At 36.1% G+C, this 27,756-nt stretch overlaps 1 protein-coding gene across 3 annotated transcripts; it reads right to left on the bottom strand.

Moving 5' to 3' along the window:
* Nucleotides 1-5,429: 5,429 nt before the first annotated feature.
* On the bottom strand, nt 5,430-27,756 carry ALX1 (ALX homeobox 1). Of its 3 annotated transcripts, none has more exons than XM_048934651.1 (4): nt 27,340-27,756; nt 24,816-25,120; nt 21,112-21,240; nt 5,430-9,913 (listed from the first exon to the last, which is right to left on the bottom strand). In XM_048934651.1, exons 1-4 carry the CDS (start codon nt 27,569-27,571, stop codon nt 9,593-9,595), a joined length of 987 nt encoding a protein of 328 aa, XP_048790608.1. In that variant the 5' UTR covers nt 27,572-27,756; the 3' UTR covers nt 5,430-9,592. The 3 variants fall into 3 exon arrangements, with proteins under 3 accessions (XP_048790608.1, XP_048790607.1, XP_048790610.1); XM_048934650.1 differs by lacking the exon at nt 27,340-27,756 and adding an exon at nt 26,780-27,303; XM_048934653.1 differs by lacking the exon at nt 27,340-27,756 and adding an exon at nt 26,339-26,461.

Genomic DNA, 27,756 nt, shown 5'->3' with positions numbered 1-27,756 from the left:
CCGGAATATTTGGTAAAATGAACGATACTATATCATTTTTGTAGAAATTCATAACATCCTACAAAACAGATAAGACAAATCAAAACAACTAATTTTGGATTGATCAAATAATTTCAGGGACACTAACAGTCTATCTGGATTCCATAAATAAAGCATATAAATTGCCACACAGCTTTACAAGTAGTCTTGAAGCAAAGACAATGGGTTATAGCAAGCCTGCAAATTACCAAAACAAAGACAGAAACATGTAAAATCTTGAAGACTTACACAAAATTTGATTTTTGTTTGACAAAGTAGAGATTTAACTGAGCTATTTTATATAAAAATAAAGGACTTTAAGCTCAAACTGGTAAGTAGCAGCAACGCTTTATATATGCATTTTGGATGCCAAAGAAGAATGGAGGTGGTGAAGTTTACATAAATAAAATGTCTTATGTAGCAAGCTATTGCAGTTTTTAGAAGTCTTGCCTCTGAACACTTTTGAAGGTCTCCAGATAAATAGAAAATTTATTCCGTGTTCCTGTACCACTTTTCATCTTAGATTAGAGGTTAAAACAGAATGAGTAAAACTGAAGAAATGTGATTGTGCCATATATTGAAAGGACCAAACTGAATATAGGAAAATATCTTCTTTGGAAACGCCCTGGCGAATTTTCAGGCAGATTAAAAACATGAGGGTTGATTTCAAATGAATTAGTGCTTTAAGAGAAATTTTGAGGAAGAAGAGAATAACTTTCATTAGATATCACCCATCTTTAATGTTTGCTGCATGGTGTGAAGGTAGAGAGAGAGACAGGCAGATTTGGTTTTGTTTCATTTAAGGCGAATAATAAAGCATATTTTCTTCTTTACAAAAATACACACATTTCTTCCCAGGATAATAAACTTCCCAGTGAACCCTGATATTCATCTTAAAGAGAGTAAACAGATGCATACTTATATAAAAAATATTTTTCAAGATAATTATGTTACACAGTTATAATCACTTCTTTGCTGTGTTCTTTTCCTATATTTTTTTATATCTCATATATTTTCATTGTAAGTATAGTGGATCCAAGGCCCAAGGTTTTGACTTCAGTCTTCCTTAAACTTTTAGAAATCAGAGTTGAAGTGTGATTATAATTCTAAAGAAATTAATATTGTAACTGGGTCCCATCTCTGTATATGATTCAGAAACATGTAGCACATGTTGAAAGGGAGAGTGCATTAATAAAGAATAATAACTGAGAATAATAACTGCAAGCAGTAGACACGGGATTTTTTCTCAGTCTAATATCAGAAGACCTTGAGAACTTGATGAATAAGGCATAAATCTGCTATACAACTATGAATATATGCAGTGTAGTGGCTCCTAAGGACTTGGGAAATTCTTTTCATTGTTCTGACCTCAAGAGGGTCAGTATTTTTATCTCCTGGCAATGAAACATGGTTGAGACCGTTGTCTTGTGCTTTTTGAACATTAAAGAGCATCTAAGATGTAGTAGTTAAGCCTTGGACAGAACTTATTTCTTCCTCACAAAAATATGTATAAAAATCTTGGCTATTCAAATAAGACTCATAAATGATGGAGTCTCCCTATATTTTGAAAGATCTGAGAAATGTAATGGCCTGAAGCACTTTTCGTATAGTCTACTAGAGCTTCTAATTGTCTGAACAAGGAGCTATTTCTCTCAGCCATCAACCTTAATTGTAACTTTTAATACAGTTTCAATAAAAATTACAATTATGCGTTATTATTGTACATGGGTATATATTACTGTAAACTATGATGTAAGTAGTAACTTCACCTTTTTTTTAATGCAGAAGATAAGTCCCATAGGAAGAGTGGGTCTAAGACAGTGAGTATGTTAGTTAATCATTTTCTATAAATTTTCCATGATTCCCTTTTTGGGGGCTGGGGGAGATTACCACGTCACCTGGCTCTGTTGATATTACTATATTACTAAGGTTACTGTAGGTATGTCTAAGAAGTCATAGCTAAATCTTTCTTATCAATGATATGTAGCTTATAAATTGAGTGAGACTTTCCTCCACTTTACCATGCAGCCACCCCCTTGGATTGGCACAGTCTTCTCTTCCTATAGAAAAGGACTGTCTTTGAGCCAGTTCATGTCCTTTCTTTTCTGCCTTGTTTATCACTGTTGGGCAGGACATAATATGGACCACTGTACTTTTGTACCCTTTGAAATGCTGTTCCCACTTAAAAACAATATGTGACTTAGGTTTGGAAGAAGGGGAGTTAAAATCTTTATCTGAAATTTAAGAATCCTATTGAAGGGGGAAAAAAAAGAAAAAAAAAAATTAAAAGAAAAAGCAGAACAAATGAGAACACGAATCGTCATCATCTGAATTTTGTAGGAAGCCATTGACTCCTCTTTTCTAAACCTGGAAACAAAACAAACACACTGAGCTTGTATTTGTTATCCCAGTAATATTCTGATAGATAAACCCTTTTACTCAATTGAGTAGTGAACAACTGATCAGCAACTTTAAGCAAGAATACGATAACAAGGTGGATGGATATATTTCTATACAGCCTCTAGGGAGGGAAGTAACCTGTGCTATCCCAATGTTTCTAGGTACATCTGCAATATCTCTCAGCACCCTATATTTCAGGAAGTCAGCATGTTTGTGAAGTTATTGTAAGGTAGCAGCGGGCATAAGTAAAACACTGCTAATATAGTACTTGGCCAAAAGTAGCCTCCCCTGTAGGAGTTTGTTTATAAATTGCTTTGGTCCACTTGACAAGGTCAAATCCATTCTCTTAATGATGAATCTCATCTGTTCTGGTGCAGAAAGAAATGTTTTCTTTCACTTCTACGTGTGGTAAAAGCTCATTCATCTCTATACATTCTAAAGGGAAATCCAGCTACATCAGAGAGAGAAGGAGTATTCAGAGGGCAACTGATGGCCAGGAAGATATATTGAATTCACTTTCCTGGGATAGACATTCAAATGGTAACAAGTGATAGAAAACAGCTCTATATTTCAGCATGATGTGTGTTCTCTCTCTTATGATTAAACCTCCTGTGGGCCATCTGCATTTAATGGGTTAGAACTACTTTGTAGCTGCAGTTTTTTCTTTCCATGGCTCTTATTTATTTGAGAGGAGACCAAGCTGCACTCTTAAAAGTGCAGCATGTAGGAAACGCTGCCAAAAGAATGAGAACGAAAAGGCAAATTTATGACCTACTGTTGTTTTAAGCATTTAGCAGCATAAGTAGGAAGTATAGATAAATGTGCATTTTTAAGTGATTCTCTGTTTATCTCAGTTACATTATTTGCTTAAATTTCTGAGGAGAATTAGACGAATTAGTTTATATAAAAGTTAATACTCTGCCTCCGGACTACCAGTTTAGTATATTTGTGGAATTGTTTTCAAATTAAAACTAACAATTCCCTTTAGAACAGGCTTTCCTAAAGAGGGAAAAACAAAAATTATCCAGTCCATCCTCGTCTCTCTGATTATTACAAAAAAAAATTGCGTGTTTATTACTGTAATCAATTAGATATAAAACAATGATTTATTAAAATTCAGTGCTTTAAAAATAGCAGAATGGACTACCTCACAAAAAAACCTTCATATAAAGTGATGTCGTTCCAGAACAATTTGATTTAGCATTGTAAATCTATTAAGTATTTATTAGGAATCATATTGTAGTCTCAAGTCAAATCCCTGGCAAGACTCCCACTAGCTTCGATTAGGATTTGATCGTAGGGAGATTTCTGAGTAAAGGAAATTTCAGCCCTCTCTGCCAACACTGAATAATCTGGCTCCAAATATTCAATAAACTCCCAAACAACGAGTGAATTTTCCTCCTTTCTCATTGTATATATTGCATTTGTTAAATAGTACTCACTAATTCAGGTCTCTACTCCAAACCATTTTTTTTCTAAAAGGCTCCCAGAATGATTCACTTTTTTTATTTATCTTATGTGTTCAAGTGACAGCTGAATTTTTTCCATATTCCATTATATGTTAATATTTACAAAGATTAATGAAAAAAATATTTTTAGTACTCTAGAAGCTGAGTTGTTCCCTTAATATCACTTTGAAAAAAATATGCAATGAACATGCTTTATATTGCCTTTTCATAGTTCAAGATCTCATCTGTTTTCCATTTTTAATGATTAAAATAAATTCATTTGACTAAATACACCTGAGTAAATATAGTCATACTGATTCACATACTTGTGTCTTTTTTTTTTTTTTTTTTTAGGATACTGCTTAACAAAGCTTTCATTTTAGCTGAATTATTTCTCAAAAGGGCAAAAACATGGAAGTGTTAACTAGGCCCTTACTTTACCTACAAGTAGTTTATTATCAGACTGGATACTCCTGTGTTTTTAACAAGAAAGGGATTTAGACCTCTTTGTAATCCCTCTCCATATCAATGAATTTCTCATTCACAGAGCAATTCAAGGGACAAGAGTCAAATCCTTTGCAACTGATGGATTATAGCAGAAGACTGCACTGCTGTAATGACTGTGGGACAAACATGCATTTTGTTCACATATGGGTATTCTCACAGGAGTACAAGGCAGGCAAGATTAAGCCTACTTCTATTATTTTTGTTACATAAAAGGATGCAGAGATCATCACTGCTCTCCCCAGCTTCTGAGGGATGAAACAGTTGACAGCTGTTGGAATACGGAGTGTTACTGTAGATAGAAATGAGCAAAGCACTCATGTAGAAGTAATCTTGTTAGCCATTCAGAAAATATAAATACTGTCCTATGAAGTGAAGTCTTGCCAGCGGTGTTTATTTGCTATCCTTGTCTTTCATCAATATAATTGTCTATGAATTGATGCATTTCTTAGTCTATTCTACTGCTTATTACTATGGGAATAATCATCTTTATGAAGGTGAGCAACATGAGCTAAGTGGAAGTTTTGATCTTTTCCATGTGAGGACTCACAATGACCCTATTCCTACAGAAGATAATGGATTTTGAAAGATCCACTGTGGGTTTTTTTCCTATTTTGAAAAATCAATGACACCTATAGCGGACTGCATTTGAACACTCTGAGTCTCCCTCCTCCCAGAAGATTATTCTGCCATTCCCGGTCATCATACTTCCATGCTCGCTGTACAGTGCCTCTCTCATACACATGTCTCACATTCAGTACTTGCCCAGTGTTCTGCTTATTTTACACAGTTTAAATCTAAAATATGTTCTTTAAACTACTACAGCTTTACATTCTGGATATTTACTTAGTAAGTATGCTTATGCCGCCAATATTTCAAGTGATAATTCACCAGTGTACCACAGCTGTTTTGTGTTGCACTGGCAATACAAAGCAGCTGTAAACCAAGTTTAACCAGATAAGTACTTCAGCTTCTTCAGGCTGCTCAGAAGTGATTTTAAATAAGTGGGATAAAGAAGTAGCCATTAGCATAAGCTTTGGGTAACTGCTCACTATCCTTCAAATGCCAGACAAACCTAAATGATCATTGTAGAGGGATAAGAGATACTACAACTACAATGCATGGACTACTTGTTACTTAGTTACGAAAGTGCTGGAGGAAAAAAAAAGAAAAGCAAGACAGTCTTTTGCCAAAGACAACAGTTTTCCACTGGAAACGTTCTGAATTTTAGCAGTTTCTGTGTTCTAAGTTCAGTTTTATCTCTGATCAGACGGGCAAATATCTGGAAATTTACTGAGAAAACATTAGTTCATCTGTGTTATTTTGAAAACACTGAAATATTTTATACTTTGCAACCATAAGTATTTATTTATTTCTGTCATTTAAAAATATCTCAGTATTAAATGTACAAAATACAATGTATTTTGTTGGTATCTGTGAAACAGTATACTTCATGGCCTTACTATAAAGTTTACAGTTAAAACAAATGCATTTAATATATTGAACTGGAATTTTTCAACACTTGACAGTGTAAAATATTACTACATTAAAGAAATGAAGTAAGAAATACGGTTCATTTCAGCTCTTTCTCAGCAACAAAAGTTGCCTTCATTGATACATTTCTCTGATGTGTAATACTGCCAATTAAACTGTAGGTAGAAATCATCAGTTGTGTCAAAGTCTTCTGATCACCTTTATGATAAGCGGATGGTCTTTGGCTCCTAAATGCAGCGTTGTCCATCATTCACATGAGTCTGTATAAATCTTAGAAAGCACTTTTAATTTTCATGGATGAATTTACATCTGTTTGAAAATTTGACTTCAAACACAGGCTTAACGTTTTCAAATTGCTAATGAATCAATCATAGGAGGGAAAAAAAACAGCTCTGCACTATGTCATCACAAATTGTTCACAGTAATAATTACAATAATATTTCACTTTCTCTTTTAACAGAACAGGGACTCTTTGCAAAGAAGTGCTAAAAATTTACTGCCCAGCACTGCATGATGATCACATATCTCAAACATTAGTTAAGGAACTTGGCAGGAAGGCTATGTAAATCACCTCCTTTTGTTTTTAGTGCATCTGCCACATGTTGGAGAAGTAGTGAACAGATTAGTTGTTCATGCTGAGAAATCATTAAGTGAATACAATCAAAAAACTAGAACACAAGTCCTGACAAATGTAGTAGTATAGTCCAGTGAAAATTGAAGTCATTTACACTGAATAGAAATTTATTCTAATTATTTGCATACACAGAAATGCCTCTTCTCAAGATTTTTTAATAAAAAGAGAACACTACAAGTAGACCCTTCGGCTTTATTTGCACTGCTTATGGAATAAGGAGCTACTCATCTTGGTTAAAAAGTCTGAGTCTGGCCTTAAGCCAGCGTGGGCCAGATTCTGCCATCCTTACCAGAGTTAAATAGTACCTTAAGCTGGGCCTGATTATGAAACGATTACTCATGGTGAGCAACTCTTTGCATGAATAGGGCCATTGTGAATAAACTTCTACAAGTGATTCACAATTTGGTCTATGTGACTAGTCTTGCTCACGTCAATGCATCTACACATGGAGTAAAGCAGTACTAAATAAAAGTGGCAGAATGTGACCCTGTTGTAGTACTTGACATCTAACATGAAGATGCTTTTTCATTAGCTAAATGAAATGCCGCAGCCAACAGACTATCATTCATTCTTTAAGACAAGGCTGATTCAAGAGCATGACAAGCTTAATGCAGGTCTGCAACTTATCACACCTCAGGTTTAATGAAGGGTTTAATACCTGTTTGCCGAATGCATAGTTATGCTAGCAACATGTAACAAATAATTTCCAATGCTAAAACTGAGGAAGAAAATTTAATTAGAACTGTATCCCTTTCATTTAATTAAAATCAGCTGGAAGATGACATAGTATTTTATTTTTCCCTTCAATTTTGAAAGCTTCAAGCATCTAAAAATGCTGTAATGTTTTGAAAAAGAATGTTTATTTTCCCCAAACAGTCTGTCACTGTAATAAATTCCTAGAAATTGTTTAATTTTATTCTTTACATAAAATACCCTGTAAAAATGAACTTGCTGGACTCCACAAGAAAATAATTACAAATTCTGCTTTCAAAATAAATGAATAAAACTAAAAGACAGACAACAAGGAAAACAATGGCTAATTTTGCCAGCTTTTGCTTCTTAGTTCAGTAATCATAACTTAGTAAAGATTATCTGAAAATCAGTTTGACATGTTCTATATATTGTACCTTAAAAAAGGATTATGAGGAATCTAAAGAAGAAAAAAAAATGGAAAAACTTGCATTTCCAGTACTTGTGTATCTGGCATAAGTGTCTATATAAAACTAGCATCTTTACATGTACTAATACAATTCTTTTTTATTTAAGTCATTAGAATCATTTTACTTCTATCTAAGCAGATCATAAAAAAAGGAAATGATAAGTTCTAGCCAGAATATTCTTTCACAGTTAATCAGCCCAAAGTTGAAGTTCATTTTCAGAAGAAGAGTAGAATCAGGAAACCACGAATTCAAGCATATGTATGCGTCTTTCAATAGTTTTTCTAAGAATTTACTGTAAAATACCCATTTACAACTGATCCTCATGGTTTCAAATTTAAGTCTAATTGTTCCACTGAAAGATTACAGAATAGACCCATCTCCTATTTTTGTTTTCAAGTTATGCCTCATGAGTAGGAGCAGAGGCAAGCTGGGAGTTTCTGAGAGTGTGTTTTAACGAGTACTGGTAGTTTTGCTGTTGCTGTGACAAAATGTGCACCCCTGATCTTCCCTTCTCCCCTCACCACGCTCTTTTTCTAACTAATGTCCAGAGAGAAAAGCAAGAAGGAGCAGGGGGCTACTCAGAGACCTGTATCCTGTTTAATCACAGCCGTGTGAGTCCTACTTTATTTCAATTAATTTACTTTGCCTTTATGAACCTGAGAGACTGACTGTTGCTTTCAAAGAGGCTGACATTTCACTCATCTGAAGGAGCCTGGAATGTGACAGGGGAAAGGGAGGAGAAGTAAATCAAAGTAGATAGCAGTTCTCCAGATGTAAAGTATTTTTCTTCTCCTCTATTTTTTTTTCCACCAGAAATGTCAGAAAGTCTGCTGACATTTTAATTCCTTTGTGATAGGCTGGGAGCTGAGAGCCAAATCCTGCTGCCACTGCAGTCGAAAAGATTTTTCCTATGGACTTTAAAGGAGAAAAAAAGTCTTACACTCTGAAAAAAAATAAATAAATAAGCAACGTATCAACAAACTGTAAAACTAAATGAAATGTACTATCATAACATCTTGAGGTCAGCCATGGACTGAAATTGGAAAGACTTGTCGGACTTTTTCCTTTTCAATTTGACCACAGCATAGCAAAAACAATAAGAATGGAGCAGAAGTGGGATTTTGCTGTTGTTGTTCTGTAAGTTTCAAGACATTCTATCTGAAACCTTAAATATTTCATTTAAACTCTAGTCAGTTTACACAATCTGTGCACTTATTTGAAACTCTGTTAAACACTGATTCTGCTTTTAGTGATACTTTTATTAAAAATCTCATAATCTGTAATAGGAATACACTCAAATTCATAAAATGAAGGACTACCCTCTATTCTCGTTATGTTAGTTGTGCATTGCTACAACTCCAGTGAGCTCTACATACATTTAAAAAAGCAGCAAGCTGGCTCAGAGCCGCAGCACAGTACTGAGAAATTTAGGTCTACAAATTCCACCTACAACATAAGTGATGATATGTTTCCTTCTCTGCATCATGTTCTTAGAGATTTACATCATGGTTCTAATATTTGAAATGTATTTTCCTTTACATAGTTCTTCCATTATGAAGTATTAATTTGAAAAACATTAATTTTGTGTACAGAATTGCTAAGAACCAGTGGCGTAGACATATTTGCTTAATTGGTTTATTCTTTTTTGCAGGTTCTATAATCATTTTTCATCAACTTGTACAACAAAACATGTTTCTATATGAAAACCAAAACAAAGAGGGCTTGTTGAACTTGATGCATGGTAAATTTATATGGTTTACTCTTTAGTTTTATTGTTAAATATGATATTGCATTTTTGTAAGCAGATGTCACATATATTGTGATCTTTAGCATTCCACACACAGCGGCTTATTGTTGTGTCCTTTAAATATAGAAAATAAAAATGCTTTCAGTTTAGTATTTAAAAAAGGATATGAAGAAAGGGTACAGCTATATTACATAGCCCAGGAAATATTGGCAGCATGCTCTTTGGCTTTCATCCGTAGAACTGCAATGCTGGAAGATCTCCTTTCAAATTCCGGCTTGGTTTCAAAAGCATGTCCATTGGTTGCCCCAGAAAGTAAAGAGTCAGTGAAAAAATTATTGAGGGGCACATGGCTGAACTGATTCTGGTGGTTTGAAAAGCCTGTGTAGCCAGAATCTGTCCGGGGTGAATGGGAATAAGGTGTCATACAGGAGGAAGTATCTCGTGGTATCATGCAGGAAGTAACCACAGAACCACTAGCCGTGTTCCCCGCCCACAGATTGTTCTGAATCTGGAACACATAAAATGAATAATATTAAGTATAGATATTTCATCTTTTGTTTTCTGCACTACTTGATTTCACTTAATACATCCATAATTAGTTTCTCCTCAGAAATATTTACCAAATAATATCCTAAGAAACCTATGAATTAATCCATAAAATACAGACATGATTGATAATACATCCAAGAGTTTTTCCTGAAGTTCTTTCAAAGATAATTTTAAGATAAAAAATTATTTTTGTGCTTGTTTTTTTAATATGAAATTACACTTGAGGGTGTTTCTTTTTCAGCTTGCAGACTGAACAAATTGTGTTGTATGTTCCTGGAAAACATTGCGTGACAGACTAGGAGACAAACTTTGTGGTTACCAGTGAGGTCTGCTGAAGATCTGGAGTAACCATATATTTAAGCTTTGATGTGTAATGTTTTCTATATTAGGCAGGCACTTAAAACTTCATTCTGAGCTTCACGCCTTCTTCTATCATCTATGAATAGACACTGTACATAGGTATTTTTTCACATATTTATTACTAGATTAACATATTTTGCAATTACTCTTTGGTTAGCACTATAAAGTGAATTCCCCCTTCACACTTAATTTTATTTTCATGTTGCAAATGAATTTGGGCTTTAATGAATGTAAGTAATGCTTGTAGCTGATTTTTTTTTTTTTTTTTACTATCAGATTTGAGATCAGTGGAAGTAAAGAATAATGAGAGTCACAGACAGTGAAAAAAAATCTTCCAACTCAGCACTCTTTTTCCCATTATCCTAATACTTTGCAACAGCACATATCCCCCAAACCACCATTAAGTTAAAGATAAATTATGGCTCACTGAACTCATCTAGTTGAGATATACTGCAGATAGAAAGGATTAGATAATTACAGTCTTATTTTATAAATTATATGTTGAACAGTTGTATTAGCAGATGCTATAGGAGCTGACAAACTAATTTGGACTCTGGTAATTCTGGCAGTAGAAAAGAACCAGTAACTTCTCTATCTTGGTTTCCTGCAGAAAAGTAGGGAAAAGGCATGGTAGCAAATCCTTGGTTCCCAAACTCTTGGTCTTCTCAGTCTCCCTGTTTGCACATACAGACATATGCACATTGGCACACCCCCTCACATGAATGCAGATTACCTTTCCACACAGACACATACACACAACTATTTGGGCACACCTCAGGCATCTTCTGCATATCTTAGGTGATCTGCTGAGAGGTAATGAAGTGAATAAGGTGCCTGAGGGAGCTGATCAAGGATTTTTCCTCCTTCCTGTGGACTTCTTGCGATCTACAGGAGGAAAGAGACTCTAGTGAGAGTTTCAGAGCTCTTCATAGAATCATAGAATATCTCAAGTTGGATGGATCCACAAGGATCATTGAGTTCAACCTCTGGATCCACACAGAACCACCCAAAACCAAACCCTATGTCTAAGAGCGTTGTACAAATACTCCTTGAACTCCAGCATTTTGGAGCTGTGACCACTGCCCTGGGGATCCTGTTCTATGCCCACTATCCTTCAGAGAAGGGCTTTTTCCTAACACCCAACCTGACCCTTCCTTGATGCAGTTCCATGCCACTGCCTCAGGTGTTGTTGCTGTCACAGAGGAGCTGTAGGCCACTGTGAGGCCTCCCCTTATCTTTCTCTGCTCTGGGCTGGACAAAACAGTTCTCATCCTCACCTCTTATTTTCAGCAGTTTATAAATTCTTCTCAAACATCAGCTCATGAGAGACCCTCCACAGTTTGACTTGATTTTCAGCTTCCTTATTACCCTACACCTGAGTCTGTTTTCACTTATAATCAGAAAAAAAATGTAGTCGTCATGGAGCAAATGTTTTAATTGGGGGATTCAAGTATGTATCTTAGTAAGACCCATTTGAACCATTGCCTTGGTTAATAAAGTTTGCTGCATTCAATCATACACAATAATCCTGAAGGCACCAGTGTCTCTCTTATGGCTCAGTATTCAGAGATTACTGAGTATCCTTTTGCCCGGAAGGTTATTCAGATCCTTTGCAGAATCTGAGAATTTTGCTTCTGACAATAAGGAAATAAAGGACCCTGAAAGAGTTGGTAAGTATGATTTTTAAGTTTATGGCAACTGAAAAGTCATTCAGGACTTGCTGCTTATTATTGCTTGCAAACTTATTTTGAAGGAGAGATTTTGGAGCCACACAGCATGCGATGAGCACACAAAGAAGAGTAGTAAAGAAGATAGCAGTTGACAACCTGTAAAATCCAGAGAATATCTTTTCCTTTTCTTGAAAGTGCAAACTGCACACATTCTGTTTCTATCATGAACTCAGAAAACCAGAAACTCTGCCATCTCTACAGTCTTGCCTTTCTTTTATATAGGAATAGTAAAATCTTTTAATTGCTGTTTGTTTGTTTGTTTGTTTGTTTGTTTGTTTTTCATGACTACATGTGCATTTGCAGCAGCATTTTTACTTGCAGCAGCAAATAAAAACAAATTAAGATTATTTCCCTTTGTTCCTAGAGAACAAGAACATTCCCATATCCATGCTATTTCACTCCAGTTGGTTTTGTTGTTATTTCTCTACTAATTTGGAAAACAGTCAAGGCAATTTTAAAAATCCAGGAAAAAAATGATATTTCATGCAGATGCAAACATAACACCATTCTTTTTGATGGTGTTTCCAGGCCAAATTGTTAATCTCAAAAAATTCTCAACAGGATGAATTTGCCTAGAGATAGACCAATGCATCCATGTAGTTTCTAATATGGGAGCTAATTCTGAGGAAGCTCCTCATCTCTGTGTGTGGGACAAAGTCTCATTTATTTGACCTACACAGATTTCTTTTTAAGAAACCCCATACTAAATGCTGCAGATGGTCAGACTGCACAGATGTAATTATGGGAATAGTTTTCCAAAAATAAATAAATATATATATGTTTAAATAGGAGCGTATACAAATTTGCCTTTAATATGGTCATTATGGGAAGACTTCAAAAGATCCAATGGTCCAGTTTGAAAGTGTCCAGTAACCTATGTGGTCTGGAAGTATCAAAAAAACACTCTTTCCTTCTATTTTTCTATTAGTTTGATTTTCAGTAAATTATGTTTAGCACCACTCTTTTTTCTGATATTTTTATCCTGGACAATCTCTTCCAATTTAACTTCAGTGTGATTGCACAGGTGTAAATGAGAAAAGTATTCAGCCACAAATTCTAGAATAAATAAATGTTTTGTTAAAGAAGCACTTGAACAAGCTATTCATTGCTAAAATTTTCAAAGTATCACCCTAGGTGTCTTCACGAGAGGAAGGAATTCAAATTAGTAAACTGAACTTCAGAATTGCTTTAAGATGCTAGAAGAGCTTTACATCTTCTTTCAAGAGACAGTTATGTCTTTCAGAAGTATATTTTAGTCATATCTAATTTCTGCTCATTTAGTTTGTTGAATGACTTCCCTTTTGATACTAGATGTTAATTTCTCAGCAAGGATTTAGACACATAAATTTCTTACAGGGAAATCTAGTGCATAAGATATTCCTGTATTTAAAAAAATGCAGTAATGTTTTACAATAAGTCAAAATTATCAGGCCTTCTTCTGGTATGTTGGAAGGAAAAGGGACATTATGTACATGAATTTAAAGAAAATATTTTTCCTCTTAAGCTCTTGTGTGATCCATGAACTATATAAAAGGCAATTCAGAGACTGTGAATGAGCCCATACATGCAGTCCATCTCTGGTTTCTGTTAACATCACAAATAGCTTGAGCTTTGCTCTTGTGGTTACCATGAAATTACCAGAGCCCTTCAATATATTTACCTACTGTATATTTTATACACACACGCGCGCACACACACCCTCCCAATAGGGGAAAAGAAACATAGAATTGCATAGCTGTGACAAGAATATAACCGGAGAGTTATGGCTGTTAACATGATTATGATGTTACTTCCTAAACCTATGACCTTCTGCTTGACAATGTAGAAGAAAATAAGCTGAGGTAATAGGTCATTCTTTTTGGTCTGCTTTTATTTTTTTCAGTAAAAATACAAGATTCCTAGAGATTCATACTTCTTGTATCAGACCTTGGGAAATTGTATAAACTCATTTTTCCAAAATTTCTGAGGTTTGCTATCTTTTACTCAGTTTTGATTCTCCCATCACCAAATATATTGCACTTTAAAGTTTTTTTTTTTTCTTTTATTGGAGCTAGAGGCCTATCCAGACCAGAGACACACAAATACAAGCACATGCATCTTCCTTTTGAGTGATAAGTGTTTTAGAGCTCCACATGAATAAACGAATCTCCTTTAAGATATTTAGATATGAACTTATTATATTATGCAATACATACTATGTTATTCTACTATAATAAATATAATCTGTAGTTATTAGAGTAGTTAGACAAATTGTCTTTATTTTTACAGTGTTCCTTTACATTGCAAAGGGGACAAAGTGACACTAACTGAGCAGTTAAGCACTAACCTAACTATAAAAAACATACAATTGTTGAAAGACTGAATTGCAAACAATATGTCGCTCCTTTCTTCATGTGAAGCAACAACCCTTGCACTGCAAGAAAATGTGCAACCTGGGCTTGCACAAGTGGCTGCCTTAAGCAGATAAAACAAATTAAAATACAATTGCTGTTAAACTGCTTAAAACAACTAGTTTACAATGTATAATCTGTAGGCTGTTCCTAGTCCATCAGCACAAATAATTTGGCCACCTTCCATTTATCACCACAATTTTTTTTCCTGAGGCCCTTTCAGGAACATCAAAAGTATGGGTAGAGAAGCCTGTGCTTGCTAAGTTTGCAAAATCATTGATTCATAGAAGAATTTAAGCAGAAAATTATTATTTCTCCAAATATCTGACCGCAGCTAACTTTGAATTTTGGTCAGGTTACTCAAGCTCTATTGAGTCAAGTTTTGAATACTTCCAGGTATTCAAATTCAGTAACTACTATGCTCAACTAGTTCCAAGGTTTTACTGCTCTCACAGTATTTTTCCTTTAGATCTATCAGAATACTTCATGGTGTAGTCTGTTATTCTTTCTATACTAGAGCAGATATTGGTTCTGGTGAGCTTCTGAAGATCAGCTGCACTCTATTGGGTACAGGCACATATGACAGCTGCAACGCATCATTGTCAAATACGTACATAAAATGCAAGTTGGCTTGGAAGCCAAAGACGTAGTGTTATAGCTCTAAAATACAAGATAGGCCTATTCAGCCCACATGTAGATCTTACAATTGTGAACTAAATAAAATTTTGGTATAAAATCCATTTTACTCCATGATTAGTCAGTTTGCCAAGATGCAGAGTAATGCAGGATTTGAAAAAACATCAAGTTTTGTAGATTAACCGTAACTTCTCCCCCTGCAGTCTCAGGGACAGATACAATAAGAATTAATTACATTTCATGTCTGCGATACAGTTAAGGAAAATACCTTATGCTTGAAAAATATCATTAAAAATAAGTTCCTACCTCAGAAAAAACTATTTGTCTTATAATTTACCTCCAGAACCTGTTCACTGAGTTATAGTAACACATGTTTATAGAAAAAAAAATAATGTAAGAAAACATTGAGACTCCAAGAAGTCTCACTACAAACAGTGACATTTTAGAATCAATAATAAAGTAAAAAATTAATGAAAAAACTGCACTGTGTGGAATAGACACCACCCAAAAAGATGAGAAGTGTTACTCTTTTGGAAGATCAGCCACAGCAATGCAACTACTCAGCAAATTTGTGGCAAGCAACATACTGCCGAGGTGGTGGTCCAGCCTGAGTTTCATGCTGTCACAGACAGATAGCATGAGTATGTGATAAAGCTTCTTTGAAGCTAGCTCATATATGTCTACCACATCTACTCCTACTTAATCAGTGTACCCATAGCTTTAATGAACTATTGTGATTAACTGTCATTTGTATGTCTACTACAGTTAAAAGAATTCTTGAGTCATATAACATGTGGTGTCTAATACTTGCCATATGAAAAATTTAATTGGAGCATGTAATTTTGATTATTGCTAATGAGAATTAACCATATGTACTAAGGCTAGAGCAGAACTATAATGGTGATCCAAGGACTTAGCATATAACACATGTACACTGACACCACCTCTATGCTCTTCTATTGCCTAAACAAATCATGTGATGCCATGTCCTTTAACATACTTAACTGATTTATCAGTTTCATGGATGGAGTATAAACTTTAACATCGCCTCTTCTATTTTTGAGATTTCAGCATTCTCCCTCTTTCTATACCCTATTTCCTGAATCTCTTCAGTTCTTATATCTTAAAAATATTTTTGCCTTCTCTTCGGATTCCCACCTGCACCACAATGGATTTTTCATTAAAGTAAGTTAAGTCCTGTCCAAATCTTGCCTGCATTTTCAAGTAAAAATGATAAACAAGTACACTATAGTAGGAAGAAAAGTATAACAGTGTGACAGGAAAAAACATTTCAGAAGGGCTTTGAAGAGTAATGAGAACTGAACTGGACCCACAGAACTAGAAAGAGGAAAAGATGCACAGTGTGGAAATAGACTAGATGGAAAATATGTCTGCTTTTCAATGACACAATTCAATTCAACTGTTTATTAAATAAATATTTATTAAATAAAGTTGAGCTAGGCAACTGAGAGAAAAACACACTTCTAGAGATCATCTTACTTATTTTCTATCTACTTTAGGAAGAGACAATTTCACTGACCAGATTTTTATCAACTTTAAAAGGAACCATCTCTGTCATAAAAGTCCTTTTGATTAAATTTCCTATGCATGAATGTCTAGAGTTTTCTCACCACCAACTTCTTCCTCTGAATGGTGTGTGCTTCTCATAAGCCTTGTTTGTCAGCACCATAATAGTGTCAAAGATATCCCAAGACATTTTAAATAGCACTAGATACTGTATCTAGCAGACTGAACCACTGAACCAAGTATCACTTGTTAATGAAGCCAGTGAATTTGTGGAGTGATACTGCACTCATCCACCCTTTATTAGGATGTTGCCTCTTAGAGATTATATATGTGTGCAGAATTTGGATAGATTAGGAAATATTTAACTTCTTGACAGCCAAGCAACAAGTTTTGCACAATAAACAACAGCTAAATTCCACATCCTAGAAAAATAATTCAAGGTCAGTTGAATTAGCAAAGTAAAAAAATGATCATCTAGAAAAAAAAAAAAAAGAAGAAGAAAAAAAAAAAAGGCTATTACTATTTCAGAGATAAAGATCTTTAATGTAATAGCAAAATTAAATTGGATTATAGAAGATTCTGAGACACTGATTTCTGAAATAAATTGAAAAGGTTTTATTCCTTACAGGAAAGCCTTTCAGGTTTATACAGTCACACAATGCATAGCAGCATCATGTTTTTAATTTGCATGTGATTAAGATAATTAGCAAAAAGATTAAGCAGGGATCTCCACACTCTATATTGTTGCCTGCAATATAGGGTAATATTTCTGATTGAATGCAAGTGGTATGTCCATCTTGGGAATATATCCATGATGGGTCTCAAAGCAAAAATCATCAGACTTCACATTCATATAATGCACATCAGAAGTTCACATTTATTCCTGTTTCTTCTGCCACATATCAGTAAGTATCTCATTCATAATCAAGCTAAAGTGATTTGTGTTCCATGATCTCCAGGGAAATATAGTTATCTGAAAGTACAGAAAAACCTGTCTAGTCTTTAGTGATGTCACTGTCACAGTAAGAGCACTTGTACACAAGGAAAACAAAATATCAAGAACAACAAAATATTTGATTTAATTTCTTGTATTAGTTTTTACATGGATGAGATTTCTCCAAGTACTGAATTAATGGAATTTCCTAGAAAGTCAGTGTATAATGATGATGATCAAGCTGAGTAGAGCAGTTGATGCAACAGAAGGAAGGAATGCCATCCAGTGGACCAGGCATCCTTTAAAAGTGAATCCACATGAACCTAATGAGGTTCAATAAGGCCAAGCGTTGCAGTAAGACCAAGTGTTGCACTTGGTCAGGGCAATCCCAGATAGGAAGAACTCATTGGAGAAGACCTCATTGAGAGCAACCCTGTGGAGAAGACATCAAAGGTCCTGATGGACAAAAAGCTGAATATGAGCCAGCAGTGTGCTCTTACAGTCTCAAAGATCAACTATCTTGAGCTGCCTAAAACAGCTAGCTGCCCTGGCCAACAGAGAGAGGGAGGTTATTGTCCTCTTCTACTCTGCTTTTGTAAGGCTCCATTTGGAGTATTGTGTCCAGACCTGGAGTCCCAGTACAAGAAAGAGCTTTTGGAGTGAGTCCAGAGGACAGCCATGAAGATGACCAAAGGGCTTGAAACATCTGTCTTATGAGGAAAAGTTGAGAGAGATAGGCTTGGTTAGCTTAGAGAAAAGAAGGCTCAGGGAGACCTCATTGCAGCCTTCCAGTACCTGAGGGAGTCATTAGCAGGAGGGGGAACGACTTCTTGCATATTCTAATAGTGATAGGGCAAGGAGGAATGTCTTTAAGAGAGGGCAAATTTAGGTTAGATACTTGGAAGAAATTCTTTACTCAGAGGATAGTGAGGCACTGGAACAGGTGCCCAAAGAAGCTAAGAATGCCCCATCCCTGGAGATATTCAAGGCCAGGTTTGGATGGGACCCTGGGCAACCTGATCTAGTGGGTGGCAATCTTGCCCATGGCAGGGGGATTGTAACTGAATAGTCTTTAAGATCCCTTCCAATCCAAGCCATTCTGTGATTCTGTGATACAATACTAAGACCAAACATGCAGATCACAGTTTTAAATATCTCTTTCTCCCTGAACTATAAAATAGATTAATGAGTTTAAAGGCAAATCATATATCAAACATATATTTTCTGTGAATGAGACACTTACAAACGAACACCTAATTCTAGAGATTTGAATGTAAGGATGTTAGTGGTCATTGTGTTTTTAATATGGATTTTCATTTTTGTAAGTATTCTCACTGGAAATAAACTCTGTGCATGTGATACATGTATGGATCGTGAGGATTTAAGAGTATGAAACTGAAGAATCACCACTAGGCTAGCAAGAATGTGAACTTATATTGTCTTTTATGTGATAACTTCCTTGATATCTATTTCTTATTCTCATATCTTTACAACATGAAAACACAAAATCGACTTTTCCATAGGATTTAGATCTAAGTTAGTAGGAGTTTCCTATAATTCAAAAGTGTTTCCTTTAAAAAATTTAAACAATTTTAAGTACTTGCAAATGACCTAGTTATTCCATTAGTTTATACTAAAAAACTTGACTGCTGTGAAAATTTGTAAATGATGTCCCCCTAAAAGTACTAGATTAGTCTAGATAGAACCAATTCAGTCTAGAAAAATGAGTCAGAAATAGAAAGCCCAAAGTGTAAGCACTATTCCTTGTGTCACACTTCACCTGCTGTGAAGAGTAGCCAGAAAGTTCTTCAAAAGATACTTGAGCACCTTGAGATCTATGACTACCTGTGCATCTGCCTAGGTGTGATTCAAGTTATTGATTGTTTGGTGCTTTTTTCTGCACTCACTTCCCTGGGACTCAGATAAATCAGACAAATCTTGAACCCTCCTACTTTAACACACAGCGTATCACAGAATAGTGGTATCAATCACAAAATCACAAGAATAGTCAAGGTGGGAAGGGTGGATGTCACCTGGTCCAAACCCTGCCCAAGGAGGAACACAAAAAGCGGATTGCTTAGGACCATGTCCGGGCAGCTTCTGAAGATCTCCAAGGAAGAGACTCCACATCATCTCTGGACAGTCTGTACCAGTGCTCTGTAACCCACACAGCATGTAGGTGTTTCCTGATTTTCAGAGTTTTGTGTTCCAATTTGTGCTCGTTACCTCTTGTCCTGGCACTGGGCACCAGTTTTCAGACAGAGCCTGTCACTGTCTTATTTGCATCCTCCCTTCAAACTCTTAAAGGCATCTATAAAATCTACTCCAAGCCTCATCTTCTCCAGGTTGAACAATCCCAAGTATCATACAATGTTTTCTGATGTAATTTGGACTAATACACTGTTACATTATAGAATGTTAATGCACAGAATGATGGGTATCAAACAGTTTGAAATGGTATTGCCTATATTCTGAGCTGCTGGAACACAGACTAGCTCTGTCCCTAACACTGAACTTAGTAACAGCCTTCTGAAAGGTAAAGCAGTTGGAGTGAGATAGATGAGAAATGAACCCAAGTTCTCTAGTCCTAAGCTAAGCTGATTCAGCAAAGGCAGATCACGACCAAAGCAAACCTATGTAGACATAGCCAATAATTTTTTTGAATATGAGTGTATTCCTAAGTCTAGCCAGAGATTCTGTTACCTGATGAAATAGACGAGCATCAAGATACCGTCATGAAACAACTTTGGCAGAGGGACACTTTCTTTGGAGCCTTTTCTTTTTGAAAACAGTGTGGGAAGCAAAAGACATGACAAGCAATGGCTTCAGTACAAAAGTATTCAGTGTTATGAAAAAACAAAAAGCAGGAAAACAATGGCATAGAGTGAGGCAAAGCAAGAAAAGAAAAAGGATGAAGAAATGAAACAAACTACTATTGCTCCAGATAGCTTTGTTGTCTTCCTGTCTCCATCTTGAAGCTGTATAGATTCAGTTCTGATTATTCATGTCCATAAAAATACTTAATGCTAGCAGAAGCCTAATTGTATTCAACTGCCTATTGAGGTCCATAAGGAAATTATGCATGTTTAAAGCATCAGAATGAAACTGCCTAATGATAATATACTTTACGGTTCATCTTACCAAAGCATACATGAGCAGAGTTTTTAAGACAGGTATACCTTAGAATATAAAAATCCCAGAAGTGAAATTCTAGTCCATTCCTTTCAATCTCAGCGAGTCCATAATTTATCTGAAACTGTGTATGGACCTAGAGGTTATTCAGATCCCCACATAACATTATGTGCAGAATGTAATTAGCTCTACAAACATATAGCCAATTATTTTTAGTACATAACTTATGTGAAAATGCAACTCCTAAGGTCATTCATTTAAAAGTACACGTATTTTAGGAGTTATTTACACATATTAGATGTTGGAACTGTAGTTCGCAATGGCAGCTCTTGGCAACTTGTCTAAAGAAAACAAAAAGATAAACACTTGAAAGTCTTCATGCATCCTCCATTAAGATACATGCCGATAGCAAGTGGAGAACCAAAGTACCATTTGGTCTTCAGCATACCTGAGGATAGCTGTCAGTCCTTGGAAGAACAGATATATCATAAGTGGCAGCAAAATGGCTCTTAGCTTGCTGGATCTGCCCATAGCGTTCTCTTTTCCTCCATTTTGCTCTCCTATTCTGGAACCAAACCTACAGTAAAGAAGAAAAATAGTCAAGATTTACTCATATACTCAACTGCAAGTGTAGTTATTTCTGGATATTTAAAGAGTGTATATTGCTTCCTTTCTGTCTAAAAAAAAAAAAAAAAAAAAAAAAAAAAAAAAAAAAGAGGAATAATCAGCTAGTCATGCAGTGCTAATTTTGACAGTTCTTCAGTAGAAAATCTCCAGGTAGCAGCAAGTCACATTGTGAAAAGACTTTATCTTAACTTCAAGTGACCACTCATTCGATATGTCAACCCCGTGCTGCTCCATCCCTTGGAGGTATGTACAGTCTTCATTAATTGCATTAATGAAAAGACAGGAAAAGCTAGCACCAAGACTATCCATCCCACTTTCTATAAGGAAGGATCATAGCTGTCAGTGAAGGAAGATGATAAAAAAAATCATCAGACCATAATTTATATTATGATATTTTCATACTTGTGTTAGGAAAAATCTTTGTTTCTGACAATAGAAATCAAAGAAAATGACACTTAGATTACAAAATAATTTAGTTGTGAAACAATGCCTCAGCTTAGGGCTGCCTTCTTTATACTTAAATAGCCTTTGAACTTAAATAGCTATGATATTTTGAGTGTCATGTTATCTCAAAATCTATTGTATATATGCTTTCACTGTTGGCTGACATTCAAAGTTTTCTTCTTTAAGACAATTTGCTTTGGGCTTAGTAAGACTTGTCTTGTTTAACTGAAATGACTGCTAAGAAAAGTAACTGTCCCTTTAAAAAACTAAAATTATCTAAGTCTTTATTGCTCAGCAAATTCGTTTTGACTCTTCTTAAGAAGTCATGCCATTAACAGAATGCTGTGGGTTTTTTTTTTAATGGAAACAATGGCATTTGCTAGCTTTCCTCCTAAATGAATGGTGAACCTATCTGAATAGATATTTACACTAATACTTTTATAAAAAGTGACTGTGAATCTCATTTTTGAGGGTTGTTTTCTGGTCCTTGATGGTAGCAGTACATGTTTTGTAATTAATTTTTTTTACTCAATCTCTGGAGAACTCAACTTTCCTTTCATGCAACCAGAGCACAATTTTTCTCATTTTCATTCTCAAGAATTTGTTGGAAATTTAGTATGTACAATCTTTTAAAATGCAGCAATCAAAGCAAGGTCCATGCATGTAACTACTGAGTGTATATTCCTAAGGGCTTTTCTGGTAAATCTGTATTATTTATTTTGCCCGAGGCTCAGCAAAAGGAAAAGTAAAGGAAAAAAGAATTCTCTTGTCTCCACAGGAGGCACCAAGAACACACTAAGGGAATTTAGTAATGAGGCTCTTTCATTGAAAAAAGACCTTGACAATCTCCTTAAAATGGGTGCCAATTACTTCACTGACATGCAGCAGGAAAGAGAACAACTTAGATAAATTAAGTTCAGGTTGGCTCTCTCTGCATGTATGCAGGACAAATATTAAACTGGATCTTGATGAAATGGCAGTGAAGGGAAATGTGGGCAGTGTATCCAGCTGATCATTCTGCTAAACTAAATCAAACAATTTGCTTGAATTTATCGTTGCTGAAGGAGAAAAAAAAGCACACATTTTTTTCCTTTGACAATCCCCAAAAATCTTTCTGTTTACATCGCTTTACTAGAAACTGACTCTTGGCAGAGATAAAGTAACCATTTGCCTCCACAAAGCAATGTAAAAATCTGCTGCTTGTTATTCTTGAGTTGCCACACGCTTTCCTCTAATGTTGTAAGGCTTTTTAAATTGCTTAATTTTGGGATGGAATACTGTCGCTACTCTGAATAAAAATGATCACCATTTCCTTTCATATTTAGCATATAAGAAATGCAAAGATCACTTATCCTTTAAGGGAAAAATGTTTATAAAGAGAATAGATAGTCTGTGAAAGTCTGGTGCAGACATATACATTTTCATATTTACTCTCTTATTTCTAATACTTTTACCATATGAAGATTCTAAAGAACAAAGTGAGAGAAAAAACAAATTGACAAATTTTACTCTGTTCTCCCTTCCCTGTTCTGTCTGTTAATTTATATTACCATATGAAGATTCTTAAAGAACAAAGTGAGAGAAAAAATGAATTGACAAATTTTACTCCATTCTCCCCTCCCTATTCTGTCTGTTAATTTATTCTTGGAGTAGTTCTCATGATTCCAGAATTATGCAATTGTAAGAACAGCAATTTAACACTGTAGCAACTTTTTTTTTTTTTAAGTCATGAGTAAATCCTAATGAATACAAGTTGTACTTACAATACTAACCCAGATTTGGAGGGGAGGAATTGCACAGAACCTGAAGAGTTAAAAACCACCCAGCTGAGTTCTATTGGCATCACTGATATCATATTGGTATAACAGGCACATGATTTTAGACTACTTTCAGATGACAACAGTGAAGATGCCATCTGGTTGAACAGACATGAAAAGAGCACTTCTTTATAAAATTAATTAGTGGAGTTCATTTCTGAAAGTGATCCTGGTTTAATTTCAGTTGTATGCATGTGTGTTGACGTCTATTTCTCTATATGAATGCGAGAGTATGTGTTTCATTACAAGTTGTGAAGTTGTTATCATATTCAAGCCATTAAGTTGAAAAAAATCAATCCCAGTCTGCAAGAATCTACAGGACTGCTATTCCCTGAACTGAGATGTTGAGTATTAACTGAACAGAAAGTATCTCTAAAATCTGTGTAAACTTGCAAAATGCAATTCACACGCTTTTCTGAAGGGAAGATCTCAATAGGGAAGGTGATGCATTTCCTGGACATTTAGCTTCTTTTCTCACCATTATACATCCAAAGTCACAAATATTCTTTGGATTAGTGTATGTGCACATGCTGAATGAATCAATTTCATATGCAGTTAAGATATTCAGATACTGCTCTGAGTTGCCAAAAATACATATTTTTCCAAAAATTAGAATAACATTATCCATTGGATATGCAAGTTTAAAAGCAAGCAAACATACTTTCCAAATTTCCTAATTTGAAATATGCTACAGAGATGAGAGTATTGTGTCCTTGTGGTACATATGCATCATGCATACTCACGTACAACTTACACACACAGACATTTATAAATATGAACAATTCCTTTGCTTACTCTTTGGATATAAACAAGAAATTTGAGTGCTCTTTAGATTTGTGTTTTTCATGCCACAACACATGCAGAATCCTCTATGGTCAAGTTTTGTATCATCAGTAGTCTGAACTACTTAAAATGTATTTCTTTAATGGGATCTTTACACATTAACACTTCATGCCTTTGGTGCCTGGAATTCTGACATTTAAGCATGACTACCAGATATCAAAAGCGCTTTAATATTGATTTGCTCTGTGGTATTTTAAGCAAGTTGCTAAAACAGCAACAAAAACTATTAAAAAATATGTAATAACAACAGCAATATTTTAGCACTGCAACACCGCTCTTTATATCTAGAAGGAAATAAAGCAGAATAATCAATAATCAATTTATGTTAGCTTTGTGGGCTTTTGTGCAATCCCCAAGAGTGTCATTCCTCAGTTCTTGCAATGTACAAATTGTCAAGGAAACGCTTAAGTTTGGTTCCTACCTGGACTCTGGCCTCAGTGAGCTCTGTCCTCAGAGCTAGCTGCTCCCTCACATAGACATCAGGGTAATGAGTTTTCTGGAAGACTTTCTCCAGTTCCTCCAGCTGCAAACTGGTGAAAGTTGTTCTGTGTCTCCTCTTTTTACTGCTGGAGACATTGCTGTCACACTTATCACCCAGTTCGTCCAGTTCCCCCTTCTCCTGCATCCCCTTCACAGGAGACATCCTCAGGTTGTTACAGCTGTCCAAGGGCCTGTTCAGGTCTGTGTGAAGAGGCTGTCCTTCCACTTTAGTAATCCCATAGTTCACTGTACACAAAGCAGGGGAGATAAATAACTGGTAAATGAGGGCTTTAGAGTGAAGGATACATATGAAACTGTTTCATGGGGAACCACATTCCATGTATGCCTATTTCTATGTGAGATGTGGGAAAGGAATCCACAGTGTTAATCACAGATAGAATAAGAGTATTAAACCACAATATTTAAACTAAGCATTGTATTTGAAAAGATCATCTAAAATATTTCAGTGTAAGGAGAGTACTTGAGTGTTTTTATGCTGCCACTAAAGTAGGTAATAATCCATGAAATCAGCTTTAACTGGAATTGCACAGATAAGAAATCTTAGCATAAAACGGTTTTTCCTATAGGTGGTATAAAGCTACTGGCAAACATTCCTTTAGACTTGGAAGCAGATAGACAAAAGTCCATCTGTTTACATGAAAATACAGATTAATTTTAGTATAAAGGAAATAGCTGCAAGCTGACAAATCAAGAAGTAAATGAAACTGAAAATCAACTTCTCTTTACAAACTCAATAGATTCCACATACTTTCCCTTGGATTTGTAAAGTGGAATTGTTTCCAATTAAGTTTGTTATGATTGGAAAATGTAGAGAGTTTCTGCAAAATGTTAACATGTTAAAAGAGATTGTTTCAAATACTTTGTATAAGAATTGCTGGCACTATTTGTCTTTAGGTAAAATTCGAGTGGTACAGACAAGAAAAACTTCTGTATAGCATCTTAAGAAATCGAAGAGTTTTCTATTTTTCTATTTTTACACATCTCACATCAAAACAAAGACATACGATGTGTTACAGGATTCAGAAGGACTTTCTTTTTACTCTCAGAAATGGACAAAAAAGAAAAAAAAGGTTTAAAAGTGTTGAAATCAGAACTTACACGGCTGTCATGTCACATAGGAAAAGGAGCCTGCTTTTGGGTTTTCTCGCCTTCTCAGTAATTTGTTTTCTTTCATCCCGGAGTGATTTGAACCAAACGGAATTTTGAGATACTTACCATCAGTATGTACATAGATAGGAAATGCTCCCAACGCCCCTAAGGCACGCACTAAACGAGCTAATTAAGAAAGATTTCAATGTGTAAATCAATTTTCCACAGATTTTCTAAATTGCACTTGCAGAACTCTGTCACTATTTCTTATGGACTGTTTCATACAAAAAAGGATGCCCTCAAAAAACAAACAGACAAACAAACAAACAAAAAAAAAATCAAAAACCTCAATACCTGTATGAAGCCAGAAAACGTGGAACATGGTTAGTCTCATTAAGGCAGCTGATTTTAACCATATTTCCGATGCTGCTTTAGGACAGGCTTTTAATTTTTTTTTTTTTTCCCCCTAAAAATGAATTCCATCCGGGGGGAATAAAGGGCAAAATTCTGGATTGTTTTATAAATAAAAAGCAGCACACTCTCTGTTGCCGATCAGCTAGGGGAAGAGGGGGAAGAAAAAAAAAAAAAGAAAAAAAAAAAAAAAAAGAAAAAAAAAAAAGTACTAATACACTAGTATGTAATAGCATCGTGTGAGCTACCTAAATCGTTTTCAGTCCGTACAAAGAGTCACATGTCATGTCGACTGCACGTTACTCAGTGGCTTAGTAAAAATAATAACGATAATAAAGATAAATACTATAATCTCTGAGAGTTATTTAAAGAGCAGAACACGACCAAGTGACCTTCCGTTTTCAACCCGCGGTGGTGCCTCTCTGATCCGGCGGGTTCCGCGCCCGCAGCCCTCCGGGCCGGCCCTCCTAGAGCGGCGGAATGGGAACCCCGAGCCCAGCCAGGCGCGGAGCGGAGAGGCGCGGGGCGGACAGGCGGCAGCGTCCGCGGGTTCTCTGCAGCAGCCAGGCCGCCCTGCCCCGCCGCGGCCCTTCCCCGGCAGCCCTGCCCGGCTCCTTCCTCCCTCCGCGTTGCGGTTCCCCCGGCCGGGCTGCGCGTCCAGGGAAGGAGTAAAGCCCAACGACTTTGCTCGGTGCCGGTGGAGAGGGCAGCAGAAAGGTGAAGAGCGCTTCCAAGCAAGCAGTCGCCTTTTCCCATTTTTTTGCATCTCTGTTATCATCGTTATTCTTACTGACGTTACCGATAGTGTTGTTATAATTCTTATTTAGCAGGCTGCACCTCGCATGCCAGCTCCCAAAGGCTGCATGGTTCCCCCCGCTCTCCCGGGCAGGAGCAGAGGCTAACCCGGTGAGCAGGAGCAGAATGCAGCGGGACTGCCGCCTTACCGTTGTTGTCCTGGCAGGGCGATGTCCTGTCCAGCCTCACATGATGCTCAGCCCTTTGCAGAGGGTTGAAGGCCTGCACGCATTTGCTGCCTGACGTTTTGCTGTAAAAGGACTCATTGTCCAAGGTTTCCATAACGTGCTCCAAAGTGCCTCCTGCTCCCATGTAAAAGTCACTGTTCTTGCTCGGCTGGCTCTTCAGGGCAAACTTCTCGCTCAGAAAATCCATAATCATATAAGGCTGCCGGATAGCCTCTTCCCTAGACAGAGGCCAGACTGTGAGCAGGGGAGGGGGAGTGGATGGGAGGGAAGGAGGGAGGGAGAGACGTTCAGAGCTCAGGGAGCTGCTTTCCCTTCGAGCTTTTGATTTGTCTTGTCTTTAGAGGGGGAACCTGAAGTTGCTTTATATCTTGAAGCTCA

The sequence above is a fragment of the Lagopus muta genome, chromosome 1 (assembly GCF_023343835.1).
Source record: "Lagopus muta isolate bLagMut1 chromosome 1, bLagMut1 primary, whole genome shotgun sequence".
Classification (NCBI taxonomy): domain Eukaryota; kingdom Metazoa; phylum Chordata; class Aves; order Galliformes; family Phasianidae; genus Lagopus; species Lagopus muta.
Note: the sequence above shows the minus strand (reverse complement) of the source record. Positions and strands in the feature narration are given on the sequence as shown.